Raw genomic sequence first — 17,888 nt, forward strand, 5'->3', positions numbered from 1 at the left:
CCACCCTCTCCCCAAGGGTAGTGGCGGGTTCAGCGGCGTTTGCGTCGCACGATGTGGAGGGTCAATGTGGAGGCTGGCCGTGTGGCATCGCCCGCTATGCCTGTGAGTGGACATGTGGCCGCTCCTTCAGCAAGGTCCGAGCAGGCACACGGGGGGAGGGGTTTATTAGTGATTGGGAGCTCCAGTGTTAGGCAGGTGATGGAGCCCCTTAGGGAAATAGCGGAAAGGTCGGGGAAGAAGGCCAGTGTTCACTCTGTCTGCTTGCCGGGGGGTCTCATCCGAGATGTGGAGGAGACTCTGCCGGCGGCGATAGAGAGCACTGGGTGCACCCGACTGCAAATTGTTGCTCATGTCGGCACCAATGACTCCTGCTGTCTGTGTTCAGAGGCGGTTGGCGGAGTTGTTGAAGGCGGAAAGCCTCGCTCGCGGGGTCGAATCTGAGCTAACTATTTGTAGTATCGTTCCCAGAACCGATCGCAGTCCTCTGGTTTGGAGCCGAGTGGAAGGATTAAACCAGAGGATCAGACGATTCTGCGGAGATCTGGGGTGCAAAATTTCTCGACCTCCGCTATCGGGTGGAGAAATTTAGGGTCCCACTGAATAGGTCAGGCGTGCACTAGACGCAGGAAGCGGCTACAAGAGTAGCGGAGTACGTGTGCACTGCGAATGTGGGTTTTTTAAGTTAGAGAATTCCCTCCCTAGGCCCGACAAGACGCTTCCTGAGACGCGACAAGGTAGTAGTAGGTGAAACGCAACAGGGAATAACAATGTTAATATGGTAATAGTAAACTGCAGGAGCGTCTACAGAAAGGTCCCAGAACTGCTCTCATTAATAAACGGTCACAATGCCCATATAGTTCTAGGGACATAAAGTTGGCTGAAACCAGATGCAACCAGTAATGAAATTATAAACTCAGATTGGAAAGTATACCCCAGAGACAGGCTGGACTGTGAAGGGGGAGGCGTGTTATTAGCGATACAAAGTGCAATAATATCGAAGGAAATTGACGGAAATCCTAAATGTGAAATAATTTGGGTGAAGATCACGGTTAAAGCAGGCTCAAACATAGTAATTGGATGTCTCTATAGGCCCCCTGGCTCAGCAGCTGTTGTGGCAGAGCACCTGAATGAAAATTTGGAAAATATTTCGAGTAGATTTCCCGACCATGTTACAGTTCTGGGTGGAGATTTTAATTTGCCAGATACAGACTGGGAGACTGAAACTTTTATATCGAGTGGTAGGTACAAAGAATCCAGTGAAATTTTTTTTTTTTTTTTTTTTTTTGCTTTATCTGAAAACTACCTTGAGCAGTTAAACAGAGAACTGACTCGTAGCGATAACATATTAGACCTTCTGGTGACCCGAACTATTTGAAACAGTTGAAACGTCCCCTTTTGAACAATTATACAAGACTGTGCTTAAACTGACACACAATATTTTGTTAGCGCAACGCAATCTGACTTTCAAAATTCCCTACAAAAGAATGGCCCTGACTAACATTAAACTATACCTTTCACAAATCACTTACCTCACAAAAATCTTCGCTGCTCAAGCTACTGCAATACAGCGAGCGCCACTACTGCCAGCTAAATAAAAGATTCAAACTATGGAAGGCACTAACTACTGATAGGGATAGTTAGCAAATGAAAGATATTAATAGAGAACAAACAATGTATTTACCTTGATATCATCATATATAAATATAGCAGTTCATGACAAATTTCAAAACTCCGCCATCTCTCTCCCCACATCCACCACTGCTGGCGGCTCACCTCCAACTGCGCAACGCTACGCGCTGTTCACAGCCAGCTGCCTAACACTACAATGGCGAGTATTACAACAATGCAAAGCAGCCACAGACTGCACACAGCACAGCCAGTGATTTTCATACAGAGGTAGCGTTACCAATAAAAAACCTAAACAGCCTACTTACACAGTTAATGCAGAACAGGGAATCAGCGATCATAAAGCGATTACTGCGTCGACGATTTCAGCCATAAATAGAAATATTAAAAAAGGGTAAGAAGATTTTTCTATTTAGCAAAAGTGACAAAAAGCAGATTTCAGAGTACTTGATGGCTCAACACAAAAGTTTTATCTCAAGTACAGATAGTGTTGAGGATCAGTGGACAAAGTTCAAAACAATCGTACAATATGCATTAGATGAGTATGTGCCAAGCAAGATCGTAAGAGATGGAAAAGAGCCACCGTGGTACAACAACCGAGTTAGAAAACTGCTACGGAAGCAAAGGGAACTTCACAGCAAACATAAACATAGCCAAAGTCTTGCAGACAAACAAAAATTACACGAAGCGAAATGTAATGTGCGGAGGGCTATGCGAAAAGCATTCAATTAATTCGAAAGTAAAGTTCTATGTACTGACGTAGCAGAAAATCCTAAGAAATTTTGGTCTTATGTCAAAGCGGTAGGTGGATCAAAACGAAGTGTTCAGACACTCTGTGACCAAAATGGTACTGAAACAGAGGCCGAAATACTAAATGTCTTTTTCCAAAGCTGTTTCACGGAGGAAGACTGCACTGTAGTTCCTTCTCTAGATTGTCGTACAGATGACAAAATGGTAGATATCGAAATAGATGACAGAGGGATAGAAAAACAATTAAAATTGCTCAAAAGAGGAAAGGTCGCTGGACCTGATGGGATACCAGTTCGATTTTACACTGAGTACGCGAAGGAACTTGCCCCTCTTCCTTCAGCGGTGTACCGTAGGTCTTCAGAAGAGCGTAGCGTTCCAAAGGATTGGAAAGGGGCACAGGTCATCCCCGTTTTCAAGAAGGGACGTCGAACAGGTGTGCAGAACTACAGACCTATATCACTTACGTCGATCAGTTGTAGAATTTTGGAACACGTATTGTGTTCGAGTATAATGACTTTTCTGGAGACTAGAAATCTACTCTGTAGGAATCAGCATGGGTTTCGAAAAAGACGATCGTGTGAAACCCAGCTCGCGCTATTCGTCCACGAGACTCAGAGGGCCATAGACACGGGTTCCCAGGTAGATGCCGTGTTTCTTGACTTCCGCAAGGCGTTCGATACAGTTATCCACAGTCGTTTAATGAACAAAGTAGGAGCATGTGGACTATCAGACCAGATAACGGAATGCAGCATGTCATTCGTAAGAGTGATTTCAGGTGTGCCGCAGGGGAGTGTCGTAGGACCGTTGCTATTCACAATATACATAAATGACCTTGTGGATAACATCGGAAGTTCACTGAGGCTTTTTGCGGATGATGCTGTGGTATATCGAGAGGTTGTAACAATGGAAAATTGTACTGAAATGCAGGAGGATCTGCAACGAATTGACGCATTGTGCAAAGAATGGCAATTTAATCTCAATGTAGACAAGTGTAATGTGCTGCGAATATATACAAAGAAAGATCCTTTATCATTTAGCTACAATATAACAGGACAGCAACTGGAAGCAGTTACTTCCATAAATTATCTGGGAGTAGGCGTTAGGAGTGATTTAAAATGGAATGATCATATAAAGTTGATCGTCGGTAAAGCAGATGCCAGACTGAGATCCTAAGGAAATACAATCCGAAAACAAAGGAAGTAGGTTACAGTACACTTGTTCGCCCACTGCATGAATACTGCTCACCGGTGTGGGATCCATACCAGATGGGGTCGATAGAAGAGATACAGAAGATCCAACGGAAAGCAGCGCGCTTCGTTACAGGATCATTTAGTAACCGTTACGGAGAAGATAGATAAACTCCAGTGGAAGAATCTGCAAGAGAGACGCTCAGTAGCTCGGTACGGGCTTTCGTTGAAGTTTCGAGAACATACCTTCGCCGAGGGGTCAAGCAGTATATTGCTCCGCCCTACGTATATCCCGCGAAGAGACCATGAGGATAAAGTCAGAGAGATTAGAGCCCACACAGAGGCATACCAACAATCTTTCTTTCCACTAACAATACGAGACTGGAATAGAAAGGAGAACCAATAGAGGTATTCAAAGTACCCTCCGCCACACTCGGTAAGGTCGCTTGCGGAGTATGGATGTAGATGTAGATGTAGATGTAGACTTAGAACTGACCTCTTGTCTATGTGTCGGTCTATTTCAAGACAGGACGCCGACGGTCGCCTGAAGAGCTTCTGTGGGAGTGTCTTGCCACTTCCGTCTCATTGGTGTGGCCCGCTACACATCGACAGCAAGGAGTATCTGTGTTTGTCGATAACAGGCGCAAGCATTACGACTATCGACTACACCACAAACAGTGTGGGTCGTCACTGGAGACAGGAATGGCATCAGATAGTGTTTTTGGACGAATCCAGGTTCTGTTTGATCGAAAATGATGGCCGCATTTTGGTTCGTCACAAACAGGGGGAGTAGCATCATAATGACTGCATTCGCACAAGACATACAGGCCAACTCTAGGTTTTATGGTGTGGGGTGCTATGCTATTGGGTACAACCACAGATCACATTTGGTAAGTGTCCAGGGCACTGTGACCAGTGTTACTTACATGAATGACTTCTTGCGACACAGCCATACCCTTTATGCACATTTTTCAGGAAGACAATGCGCGAGCAAATGTTGCAGCACGAACACGTGCATTCTTGATGTCCTAGGATGTCAGCATGCCGGATCACCAGACTTGTTGCCAATCGAAAATGTGTGGGTAATGGTGAAAGGATGGGTGCAGCTCTGTGAACCAATGGCAATCGCCACAGATGATCTTCGTAACCAGTTTAAAGCAGTATGGATGGGTGTACCACAGGATGGCATTAGCGCCTTACACTGGTCGATGACATCACGCATGGAACAAATTATCAGGACCCTTGGCGGACCTGTGCTTACTAGGCCATAGGACACATGCTGAACCGAGGTGACTGAAATGCTCATTATTTCGGCAGGACATACAGGTTGTAACGGAACTGAAATGATGGTGGGCTGACAGTAATTTGGAGCCCGCGCGTCGGAAAAGGGCGCGCTGGTGTGAGATTGCCAGGGAGTGCACCCTGATGCCATCTATTGGCGAAACTGGGAATTAGCGCTACCTGTCAGACAATGCACTAAGCTTTCGGAGTCAAATGTATTCTTTTTCTTGGTAATTATAAGTGATTACTGTATGATTTAATGTTATAAAGCGCTAGTAGTAAATTATTATGACTGGTATGAACTCCAGGGTAATAAATATAAATATTCTTAAATACTAAATGATTTCGGTGAAAAGGTGGTAGGGGAACGCCCCCACTCTTGGTGATACGAGCGTAGCTAGAGGTAGCTGGAGACACAGGGACTGAACAATGAAATGGCCTGGGGAGTGTTGACGTGATCGGACGTGCGTAACTGTGCTCACGCAAAAGTGACTGTGCAACAGCGAAGAGGCGAATATCGTCGCCGTTTGTGGAGTGGAACGCAACGAATGGTTGTCGAAGCCGTCTCTATGCCACTGGTGCTGATTGTAAGAGTTCCTGCGCCCAGATTTTATGGCGGATGTGCAGTAGCTTATACGAGTGCTACAGCTCGTAGTTCCAGCCGCCATTAAGGGCATGAGGCGTGAAGAGCTGCCTTAGCCACATGCATCTCGCCACCAGCACCGACACGTCTACCCAAGGCAAGACTGCTTGCAGTTGTTAAGTCGAACTTTGTATACATGTAAAAGGAGAATACCAGTTTTCTTTTATGCAAGTGCAGAGGACAGAATATAGTAATGAGTAAAATTACGACGCATGTTGTTCATTGTAAAGTGTAGTAACCTCAGATATAGTATAGTGAAATCAGACTGAGGCCACCATCGCCTCTTTCATTTACAATTCTTTTGGTTGTAGAATACTTTAGCGTATAAGAATGTTGAAAAGAGCAATGGTCACACCAGAATGAGTCGCCTATTTATAGTTACTTAAATTTTTCTGAGTAACTTTTCAAGTAAAGTCACTTAACTAATTCTATATCAATTGTCCAAAGAGTAATATCCAAAATCATTAAATAAGTTGAAGGATAGGATTTTGTTAACCTAAGTTGCATAAATTGTCTTGGTAGTAATTACCTAGCCAACTCACAGAAATTGAGAGAGTATTTGCTTTGTAGAATCACCTAGAATGATCAGAAATAGTAATATTCAGAATTAAGTTTAAATTCAACTCAAGCCGTTTCACTTTGAAACGAGCCAAAAATTGATTTATTCTTTTGCTCCTTCAGAGCTGGCGACCGTAGTTATAAGTATTTTCAGGAGGATTCGACGGTAAGTCTGCTGCTCTCGTCGTGCTGATAGGATTATCCACTGCTGCTAGCAGTGGTGATTGGATACATAAGCTCACTACCAAGTTAAGTGGGTCAGGTAGGCAGTGTTACCGTATGAACTATAGGGCACTGTAGGCTGTGGATCGAACCCGTTCAATCATCACAGCTCTTTCGGAAATAGTCCGGTTAGGAGTGTACTAATCATTAGGTAAATACTGGCGAGTAACGGTCAAAAATGTATACGCAAGTGAATTTAGCAAGGTCCATGTAGCACCTACTTAATGTGGTGCAATGGCGAGGGTAGGAGTGGAGTAAAAGTGAGCTGAGCTTGTGGCAGCTGCGCTGTATTCGAAGATTAATAACGTGAATTCACTACTACCTCTTACCATTAGGACTGAGCTATTTACGGTTAAAATACGTAGCAGTAAGCGTAAAGGCGTGACAGCTACAAGTCCGTATTGGCTTTATACATACGGAAGAAGGAAGCGGGTCATTCCGTCAGTGGAGGGGGTTAAAACAACCGAGTCAGTTGAGAACATACCCCATTTACTGATGGAAAGATTCGGCGGTTCGGTCGCAAGGTGTACATGTCTTGTGAATATGAACGTGGTATTTGCAATCGTTCAAGATGTTCTATTTTTTCTAAACATGAGTGACTTTTACATCCCACAATCTCATTGTTGTTGTTGTGGTCTTCAGTCCTGAGACTGGTTTGATGCAGCTCTCCATGCTACTCTATCCTGTGCAAGCTTCTTCATCTCCCGGTACCTACTGCAGCCTACATCCTTCTGAATCTGCTTAGTGTATTCATCTCTTGGTCTCCCTCTACGATTTTTACCCTCCACGCTGCCCTCCATACTAAATTGGTGATCCCTTGATGCCTCGACACATGTCCTACCAACCGATCCCTTCTTCTAGTCAAGTTGTGCCACAAATGTCTCTTCTCCCCAATCCTATTCAATACTTCCTCATTAGTTATGTGATCTACCCATCTAATCTTCAGCATTCTTCTGTAGCACCACATTTCAAAAGCTTCTATGCTCTTCTTGTCCAAACTATTTATCGTCCATGTTTCACTTCCATACATGGCTACACTCCATACAAATACTTTCAGAAATGACTTCCTGACACTTAAATCTATACTCGATGTTAACAAATTTCTCTTCTTCATAAACGCTTTCCTTGCCATTGCCAGTCTACATTTTATATATACTCTACTTCGACCATCATCAGTTATTTTACTCCCTAAATATCAAAACTCCTTTACTACTTCAAGTGTCTCATTTCCTAATCTAATCCCCTCAGCATCACCCGATTTAATTGGACTACATTCCATTATCCTCGTTTTGCTTTTGTTGATGTTCATCTTATATCCTCCTTTCAAGACACTGTCCATTCCATTCAACTGCTCTTCCAAGTCCTTTGCTGTCTCTGACAGAATTACAATGTCATCGGCGAACCTCAAAGTTTTTATTTCTTCTCCATGGATTTTAATACCTACTCCGAATTTTTCCTTTGTTTCCTTTACTGCTTGCTCAATATACAGATTGAATAACATCGGGGAGAGACTACAACCCTGTCTCACTCCCTTCCCAACCACTGCTTCTCTTTCACGCCCCTCGACTCTTATAACTGCCATCTGGTTTCTGTACAAATTGTAAATAGCCTTTCGCTCTCTGTATTTTACCCCTGCCATCTGCAGAATTTGAAAGAGAGTATTCCAATCAACATTGTCAAAAGCTTTCTCTAAGTCTACAAACGCTAGAAACGTAGGTTTGCCTTCCTTAATCTAGCTTCCAAGATAAGTCGTAGGGTCAGTATTGCCTCACGTGTCCCAACATTTCTACAGTATCCAAACTGATCTTCCCCAAGGTCAGCTTCTACTAGTTTTTCCATTCGTCTGTAAAGAATCCGCGTTAGTATTTTGCAGCCGTGACTTATGAAACTGATAGTTCGGTAATTTGCACATTTGTCAACACTTGCCTTCTTTGGGATTGGAATTATTATATTCTTCTTGAAGTCTGAGGGTATTTCGCCTGTCTCATACATCTTGCCCACCAGATGGTAGAGTTTCGTCAGGACTGGCTCTCCCAAGGCTGTCAGTAGTTCTACAATCTTATTAACAAACAAAATTCAAATGCGATTTTTGAGTTAGAAAGCTGCTGTTTACTCTTTCCTTATACACAAAATGAGGTGGCGTCAGTCTTATCTACTTTGTGCTGCAGTGCTGAAATTCTATATTTCGCGTACCCAAGCAAGGAGAACTTTTCAGGCCAGTTTCATAACTGTCGGCTGCATGCAATCAAGGTTTTGCAATTTTAATTGCCAGCGGTTTGGAGGACGCCACTGTGTGGAAATAAGTAACGACCCGACCGTAAACCGGAAAATAAAGTCGAAGTCTTGTGGGCGTGATGTTACTGAAGTGCTGTATCATACTGGGCTGGGATGTTTCACGCGCTACAGACGTATAACTTGGGTTGCCTAATCAGCAGGCGTCAAGCGGCGAGATTCTGTTCGGCTAAAGCAGTCTTGCCTACGACGGAGACACCTTTGCCTGCTTTTTATCGCCTATCAAGTGGGCGGAAATCGAGCGTTGCCCCACATCACTCCGCCCGTCGGGTATTTATGTTAGTTGTCCGGCACAAGGACAGTCGAGGGAGTCAATTGGCAAGACTGTTTCTGGATTCGGCGCCAGCCTTATAGTTGTACAGCGAGCGCTAATAGAAAACAGCGAAGTCTTGGACTACAACCGCTCGTCCAACAGGTCATCGTTTTCGGATTAGTATTAGAATTTCTTGGAAGTTTCTACCAACTGTATTCAGAGTGATACTTGTGAAGTACTGTCCTGACGTCGGACGTATGATACGCAATTGATGCCGTAAAGAAAAGTGTGAGCATTCATGCTGAACAATGCCTCAGCAGTTGCGTTGGTCGCAGTCACCTTGATGGAACCGATTTAATCAGCTTTACGCGTGCTAAGTATTGTAGTACGCTGAGGCTCAGCAAACCTCATTGCAACCCTGCAACAGAGCAACAAGTATGGTAAAGGTTAAATGAACTGGAATGGTCAGTTTCTCTTAGAATCGCTGGGAAAGGAATATGCAGCTAACAAAAATTTGGACGAAAGGTCAGGACGTCAGAGAATAACTTCCATGGTGTTACAGTGAGCTACAGGAGTCTAAAACTGCAGACGAAGACAGATATTACGAATACGCAGTGAGTGAGGACATAGAAAATTGGTATTTATCTGAGATGAGTTTCGCACAGCCGAGGTGAGCGACGTGTTATCAGAACGTGGATGAGGAAAGTCTTGAAAATCTGGGTGAAGGCCAGAGTAAGATGGTTTGACTACTGACCTCCGAGCCGCAGCTCTGCCCCGGCCTGCGCGCTGTCGTCGTCCCCCCTGGCGACGCACTGGTAGACGCCGCGGTGGGAGCGCGTCGCGGCGCCGACGTGCAGAACCAGCGGCGACAGGAGGCGCGCGCGGCCGGCGGCCAGCGGCTCCGCGTTGTGCAGCCACTCCACGCCGACCACGGGGGAGCCCGACACCGAGCAGTTGAACGTCGCCGGCTCGCCGGAGTTCACCACCTGCCGGCACAGACGGAACTCCTTCAGCAGCTGCGCTATGCACACCGTATAACTAGAGCTTGTTCGAATGGTTCTAAGCACTACGGGACTTATAGCTCTCCCCACTACTCTGTTCTGTACAAGACTTTTAATATCTGCCTAACTACTGCAGCGTACATCCATTTGAACCGGATTACTGTATTTATAGATAGGTTTTTTTCTCGCCACAGTTCACTCCATTACCAAACTGACTACACTTTCATGCCTCAATATACACTCCTGGAAATGGATAAAAGAACACATTGACACCGGTGTGTCAGACCCACCATACTTGCTCCGGACACTGCGAGAGGGCTGTACAAGCAATGATCACACGCACGGCACAGCGGACACACCAGGAACCGCGGTGTTGGCCGTCGAATGGCGCTAGCTGCGCAGCATTTGTACACCACCGCCGTCAGTGTCAGCCAGTTTGCCGTGGCATACGGAGCTCCATCGCAGTCTTTAACACTGGTAGCATGCCGCGACAGCGTGGACGTGAACCGTATGTGCAGTTGACGGACTTTGAGCGAGGGCGTATAGTGGGAATGCGGGAGGCCGGGTGGACGTACCGCCGAATTGCTCAAGAGGTGGGGTGTGAGGTCTCCACAGTACATCGATGTTGTCGCCAGTGGTCGGCGGAAGGTGCACATGCCCGTCGACCTGGGACCGGACCGCAGCGACGCACGGATGCACGCCAAGACCGTAGGATCCTACGCAGTGCCGTAGGGGACCGCACCGCCACTTCCCAGCAAATTAGGGACACTGTTGCTCCTGGGGTATCGGCGAGGACCATTCGCAACCGTCTCCATGAAGCTGGGCTACGGTCCCGCACACCGTTAGGCCGTCTTCCGCTCACGCCCCAACATCGTGCAGCCCGCCTCCAGTGGTGTCGCGACAGGCGTGAATGGAGGGACGAATGGAGACGTGTCGTCTTCAGCGATGAAAGTCGCTTCTGCCTTGGTGCCAATGATGGTCGTATGCGTGTTTGGCGCCGTGCAGGTGAGCGCCACAATCAGGACTGCATACGACCGAGGCACACAGGGCCAACACCCGGCATCATGGTGTGGGGAGCGATCTCCTACACTGGCCGTACACCACTGGTGATCGTCGAGGGGACACTGAATAGTGCACGGTACATCCAAACCGTCATCGAACCCATCGTTCTACCATTCCTAGACCGGCAAGGGAACTTGCTGTTCTAACAGGACAATGCACGTCCGCATGTAACCCGTGCCACCCAACGTGCTCTAGAAGGTGTAAGTCAACTACCCTGGCCAGCAAGATCTCCGGATCTTTCCCCCATTGAGCATGTTTGGGACTGGATGAAGCGTCGTCTCACGCGGTCTGCACGTCCAGCACGAACGCTGGTCCAACTGAGGCGCCAAGTGGAAATGGCATGGCAAGCCGTTCCACAGGACTACATCCAGCATCTCTACGATCGTCTCCATGGGAGAATAGCAGCCTGCATTGCTGCGAAAGGTGGATATACACTGTACTAGTGCCGACATTGTGCATGCTCTGTTGCCTGTGTCTATGTGCCTGTGGTTCTGTCAGTGTGATCATGTGATGTATCTGACCCCAGGAATGTGTCAATAAAGTTTCCCCTTCCTGGGACAATGAATTCACGGTGTTCTTATTTCAATTTCCAGGAGTGTATTTCCTAGCAGCTGATCGCTTCTTTTAGTCAAGTTCTGCCTTAAATTTCTTTTCTCGCCCCAATTCGATTCAGAATCTCCTCATTAGCTATTCGATCTGTCCATCTAATCTTCATTTCAAAAGCTTCTTTCTTGTCTGAACTGCTTAGCGTCCACGTTTGACCTCTGTACAAGACTATGTTCCAGACAGATACCTTGGAAAGTGCATCATAACTAGACTTGTTAAACTACGGTAGGCTACCGTAGGAGACTATCGGTCGTTACCTCATAATGATCGCTTTCCTTACGTATGCGATCAGTGTCTTACTAGAGTCCCCTAAAAACCGGAAGCGGTAAATAGTCTAGAAAATGAGTGAGGGTATATTAAGGGCAGCGCTGCTGAACAACCACCCACAAACAAGAAAATCACATTTGTTAGCCTGCCTTTCCTAGGGAAGATTTCTCACCAAATTGCCAACCTCTTCCAGACATGCAACAGAAAAATATGTTTCTTCACCAACAACAAAATACAAAATAAAATCATACACAGCACCAAAACCACTATACAACACTATCAAAAGTCAGGTGCGTACAAGCTCATTTGCAACTCATGTCCAAGCTTCTACATTGGACAAAATGGTAGAAGCTTCACAAGAAGATTTAAAGAACACATAGATGCACTCCGTCTTAACAACCTGAAAAAGTCCAGCTTTGCCTCACATCTTGCCCAACACAATCATTCTGCAAACAACATAGAACAGAATCTCCGAATACTACATTTTGCCAACAAAGGCACAATACTTGACCTTCTTGAAGAAATTGAAATATTTATCTACACAAATACAGCACCTGACTACCTACTCAATGATCAAACTGAACTGAGAAACAAATTTTTCCTTCAGAACTTTGAAGATCTACTAGTACACTTTAACTTTGAAAATACACTAGTACACTTTATTGTCAGCCGCTGGGCGATGTGGAGTGAGTGCTGGTTAAGTGTAAGGATACCGCAGTGTATATCCCTGCCAGTGAACTACCTAGCAGCAAGCGCTAGCTAGCGAGGATTCGCTTCTAGAGCTTTCTGCGGTGTTCCGCTTTCTCCGGCGGGAAGGGCATTGTCTTGTCGCGACGACAATGCAAGTTAGCAGCGAGCGCGCGAGGGCTGTACTGGGGTGGACTCGGTCGAGTGAACATGAACTGAATGAGCCGTGAATCAGCAGTACGCGAAGTTGGACTGTAAAGTGTTTAATACCACACTGAGGGAAATATTCCGTGGGAATAGGGATGCTGAATCGTCCGTTACTTTTCTTTTTTTGTTTTGAGAGAATGAACTTTAAAATTTGTTAGAACCTTAAAAGTGAATGCGTGCGCTATAGTTAGGCGGGTTTTCCATGTTTTAAAGATGAATAAATTAAGTCAAAGGACGTTATCTTTTATTCCAGAGGAACCTCACCACCTCTTATGACTGATTTCGTTACTGGTATCAGCGATTTGAGAAATTTCGATGTTACCTGTCTACTTCCGTTCTGGTATCGCGATACACGCTAAGTGACCTCAATTACTTCTCAGTACGGTTGCTGTTAATACCGTGGCCCAACTTACAACTAGTTTTTCGTTGTTGTGGTTATTTATAAGTGGAGGTGAACAAGGTTCCTAAGTTACGATCACTGATACCAGTAACGAACTTTGGCGTTTATTCATGTTAGCAGCAACACAGAGCATAATGCATGCACAAATTCCAGTACCCATTCATTCAATATGTCACTGAGCATCATTTTTCCATTTCACACTCATGAGGATATTAATTGCCATTACGACTTCTTCTAAGAGACTACGCTACATTCGACACTGGATTTACAATCCGGACGCAAACAGCGTGTAACACCGTTATCCCACAATTCGACATTGTTATTTAAAGATTACTTTTATTCACAGCTTCATTCACCAGAGTGGCGGATGCTCATAATCGATTGTCTCGAATATCACTTCTCACTAGACACGAAAATAAAAAACACGATGTGCGAGTTTATTGAAGCCTCACAAAATAAATCCATTGCTCTGAAATGAAATGCATGGATTCTCTAGAGTTCAGCTCGTGATGTGTCTGGGCAAGGAGGTGTACGGGCGTGGGTGGGGGGGGGGGGGGGGGGAGGGGAAGGGTGGCCGTGCGGTTCTAGGCGCTTCAGTCTGGAACCGTGAGACCGCTACGGTCGCAGGTTCGAATCCTGCCTCGGGCATGGATGTGTGTGATGTCCTTACGTTAGTTAGGTTTAAGTAGTTCTAAGTTCTAGGGGACTGATGACCTCAGATGTTAAGTCCCATAGTGCTCAGAGCCATTTGAACCATTTTTTTTGGAGGGGGGAAGGGGAGGGACAGGTTGTGTGTTGAAAGGCCTGGCCCTATGGCATAGACAGAGAAAGCAACACATCGAGGCAGAACGTGATGGGTGAGCCTTATGCGAGGGACTTTGTGTACAGAGTGGGCGTCAACTATCACATACTGCTGCAGTAATACATCATATAAGGTCGCCAGGAATGAATAATATTTTACGGAAGACTAGCCTGGCCATCGTCAAAGAAAGGATACGACATACAAGGTACGAACTAGATACCAATGCACGCAGTTGATGTAACTGGAATCTCTTTATCTGCAGTCCTCTCATCTCTCGGCTGGCAGTGGGTCGATATGTCGACGGCATCTCATCAAAGAGCTCGTAACGGCGAAACAGACAAAGAAATTTGACAGACTTGCAAACACGCAAACATCGGTGCCATCTCACGGAATGGTATGCACTGTCATAAACATGTACAACAACCTGGACGGAGGAGCTATCTAGGGTCTTAATAAACCTCTTGCGGTTTATATTAATGGAGCGGAACAGGCGGTGCGGCATCTCTCACAAGAGACGCCGACGATGTAAGGGTTACCAGCAGTAGCATTTTAGCCTCAGCCAAGCCGCCAAAATCTAACATCAGCAGAGCAGAGCTAGAGGGGCTTCGTGCATTGCGGAAAGACGAACATCTTCTGGTACTGCCTGCTGACAAGAGAAACGCCACGGTTGTTCGTAATACCACTGAATATCACAGCAAAATGGTATCGTCGTTGGAAGGTAGCCCGTACATTCCTAAAACGGGACCCATATCTGACATACAATAGAACAACTGTGGAGCTCCTGAAGAATTATGGTCTACAGGTGTAAGGTGTCAGGCAAATCCAACACCTTCCATGAAAACCCTGACATGATAAGCAAATCCAGTAGTATGTCACATAGCTCCGAATAAATCGTGACATTAAATTAACGAAAGTAATACGAGTAACGAGTGAGCAAATGGAATACCACAGACTAACACAAGAATGCCTAAACGGATGTCATACCTTCCCACCGTGAGACAGACGCAATTTCGAGGGGAGAAACGAGAACAGAAGCTGAGAGCAGAACCGTGTTAAGCTAGAAGGCCCTACGATAAGGGACGGACACCCACGTCACCAGCTAACCGCCAGGACCACCCCCCAGCCCATGTTAAAAGCTAGAGCCCTCCAGAAGAATAGTATAGATCTTACGATAACACTAAAAGGGCCACACCAGCCGCAAGTTTTAGCGTGAGACCTTTTCGCGTCTCGGTTACGTTGCAAACGTTAAAAACATTGCCCCACCACGAAAAGTATAACGTTTCTCATTGGATAGACAGAATTTTTGTAGGCGGAGCTTAAGGTTAACATTTAGACCCTGATTGGTCAGATGAAAACACAGCCACATAGTTTTTTTTAAACCAACTTCGGTAAATTGTAGTAAGGAGAAGTTAGGGGAGAGTTGCTTCCGAGTCGGCGAGGTGCGTGGAGGTGTGCCGACCGACGCCCCCTGACACTGCCTAACCAACGACAAGGTAATGGACACACGCGATGCCGCATAACAGCGCATAGCTTCACTCGGAACTGCAGAAGTCTCATCTGTTACACCCCCGTTTTGCGTAATACTAGTGTCGATCGTCAATTAAAGCTCATGGTATTCACATTTTCTATGTAAGTTAAAATCTGAAACGCGATGATTTTTCTGTTATATAATTATTGAGAAGCCACATCAGCCACTGTAATTTACGACAAGTTAGATAAGTAATTAAAGATAATTGAGGGTCACTGTAGACCATTTTGATAGTTTTCTCTTTGTGGCATAGGTCATCCTTCGATCCATTGTACAACTTGGAAACCCATTCAAGGAATATTCATTCACATTTTTGTTGAACGCAGTTGGTTTTTATCATCCTGTATTAAAACATTTCCTTTTATCAATAGTGCAATTTGTAAACAATGTTTTGTGAGTAGAATAAAATTTCCAATGGTAAACTTAACTGCTTTTTCGACGTTATTTTACCAGCTAACTAAAAATAGGAAAGCCTTGAACCCCTTCTACTAAATTTAGTTAGTATTAAGATTCTTTTACAGGGAGTGCAGTGGAGCTGACGCTGAAATCATTAAGTATTTGGTTATATCATCGCTAGTCTCACTGAACTCTTCTGAACTCTACATGTCTTCTGTAGTCTGGCGTCTCCTTACCATCAACAGGTCCCAGGTTCGAACTAGTCAATTCCCTAAAAAACATGCTCAGAGCGTCGTTGCGCGAAAGTGATAGGGAGCCACGACATAGAACAACAGACACCACGCAGAATGTTAGAGAATGGCGACCCTGCCAGGATCGGAAAATACCATTATTGAAGGTCGACCACATGCCTAACTAGGCCAGAAAAATGTCTTGTTGAAAAATTTTTGGAACAAAAATTTTTTTTCCTAAAGTTATAAATAGTCGAAAACAGTAGCTGCAGCGATAGATAGTAAGAAAGTATTCAATAGAAAGTGAGACATTCTAGCAGAGACAATAGCATAATTATGTTATGAATTTTAATATTGTTAGAATTAAGTTTTCTCTCCAATGCAAGCGCACAGGTGGCGGATACATCGTTGACAAGTTGGTTCTGACCCAACAAGTAAGTGAATGGATTGTCAAGTCGTGTGTGCAAAAAGTTTATGAAACGCGTGAGATCGTATTAGCGCATGTTGACGCGAAGTAGGGCGCGTGAATTGCTTTTAAAACAGGAAATAAGGGATTCGGAAAGATTAGCAATAACAGATCGAGACATTGACCGAACTGAGGTAGAGACCCAGCATGAAGATGGTCAGAGAATAGAGGACAGTACAACAGACGATGCAGTATCGCGAGAAATAGGACAGATAACGCACCATAACGAGGATAATGTACGTCAAGGCACAGAAAACGTAAGTCAGCATACGACAGAGGAGCAGGAAAGTAGAGAGACAGTCGATGAGGATTCTAACTTGCGTCTTGAATACGTAGAACCCATAGTACAAGTAATCAGAGCTCCTTCACCACAGAGTACAAGGAATGCGAGCAGAAACGTATCACCGCATAGTTCAATGCAATCGGTTGCGAACCAACACTTGGGCGAAAACACAGAGCGTAGGACGTCGGAAGAAAACGAAATAGGACCCACCCATCTGGCAGAATTATTACAATTAATGATGGGAACCATGACAAGACAAAATAAAGAAATTGCGAACCAAATTAAAATTCAGAATGCAGAAACGACGAGACAAATTGCTGAAACCACGAGACAAATGCGTGAGATTAAAGAACAAAACAAAAAAAATCAGTTACACCTAAATCATACTGAAGACGAGGCAAAAGATTCTCGAGAAGTGATAGGAAACTCAGTAACAGGTCACAATCAATTGAGAACAGACATTGACAAGGTACAAGCGGACGTACAAACATTGCGTAATGACACTCAGGACGAGATCATAACATTACGTAACAACACCCAGGGAGAAGTCAAGAAACTAGAGAAACAGATAAACGTAATTACTATACAAGCAGCAGGTACAGCGCGCGAAATTGTTGAAAACAGTGTGCTCCACAAACGTATCACAAAAGCAGCGCTGAAAAGATGTGATAACCGCATAGTCAAAATAGAAGCGCAAACGAAGCAACAATTTCAGAAATTGCGAACAGAGTTGTTGCAAATCATTGAAGAGCGTAGTGAACAAGATCGAACAAGCACTCAGTCTGCAACCACATCCGTATCTGTAACAGCATCGGAAAAACAAGCAATTAACGAAGATATTACGCATTTGCGATTCCAATCACAGGCGGAAAGTAACATACGTGAAATCAGAAGACAGCCTGTACAGCAACAAACACGTTTCGAAATTCTTGATGAACAAACGGCACCACAAACGCATGCAAAACCACAAATGTATGTTTCAAGACAGTTTGGGTCGTGCAATGATGCGGCAAGGTTAGTCAGACAAGATACCGAACCAATACCTGACAATGGAAAGCCAGGTCGCGAAGAGTACAGTGCAATGCACTCAGCTACACGTTCACAACCGATGGAAGAAAATTATTGCGTACCACTCCAACGA

At 45.0% G+C, this 17,888-nt stretch overlaps 1 protein-coding gene across 1 annotated transcript in view; it reads right to left on the reverse strand.

Annotated features, from left to right (window-relative positions):
* LOC124598421 (Down syndrome cell adhesion molecule-like protein Dscam2) overlaps positions 1-17,888 on the reverse strand; it is a 378,789-nt gene that overhangs the window by 299,258 nt on the left and 61,643 nt on the right. The window contains exon 3 of the mRNA XM_047136000.1: positions 9,567-9,798. Within this exon, the coding sequence (XP_046991956.1) occupies positions 9,567-9,798 (232 nt within the window). The remainder of the gene's footprint in view (positions 1-9,566; positions 9,799-17,888) is intronic.

The sequence above is a fragment of the Schistocerca americana genome, chromosome 1, assembly GCF_021461395.2.
Source record: "Schistocerca americana isolate TAMUIC-IGC-003095 chromosome 1, iqSchAmer2.1, whole genome shotgun sequence".
Classification (NCBI taxonomy): Eukaryota; Metazoa; Arthropoda; class Insecta; order Orthoptera; family Acrididae; genus Schistocerca; species Schistocerca americana.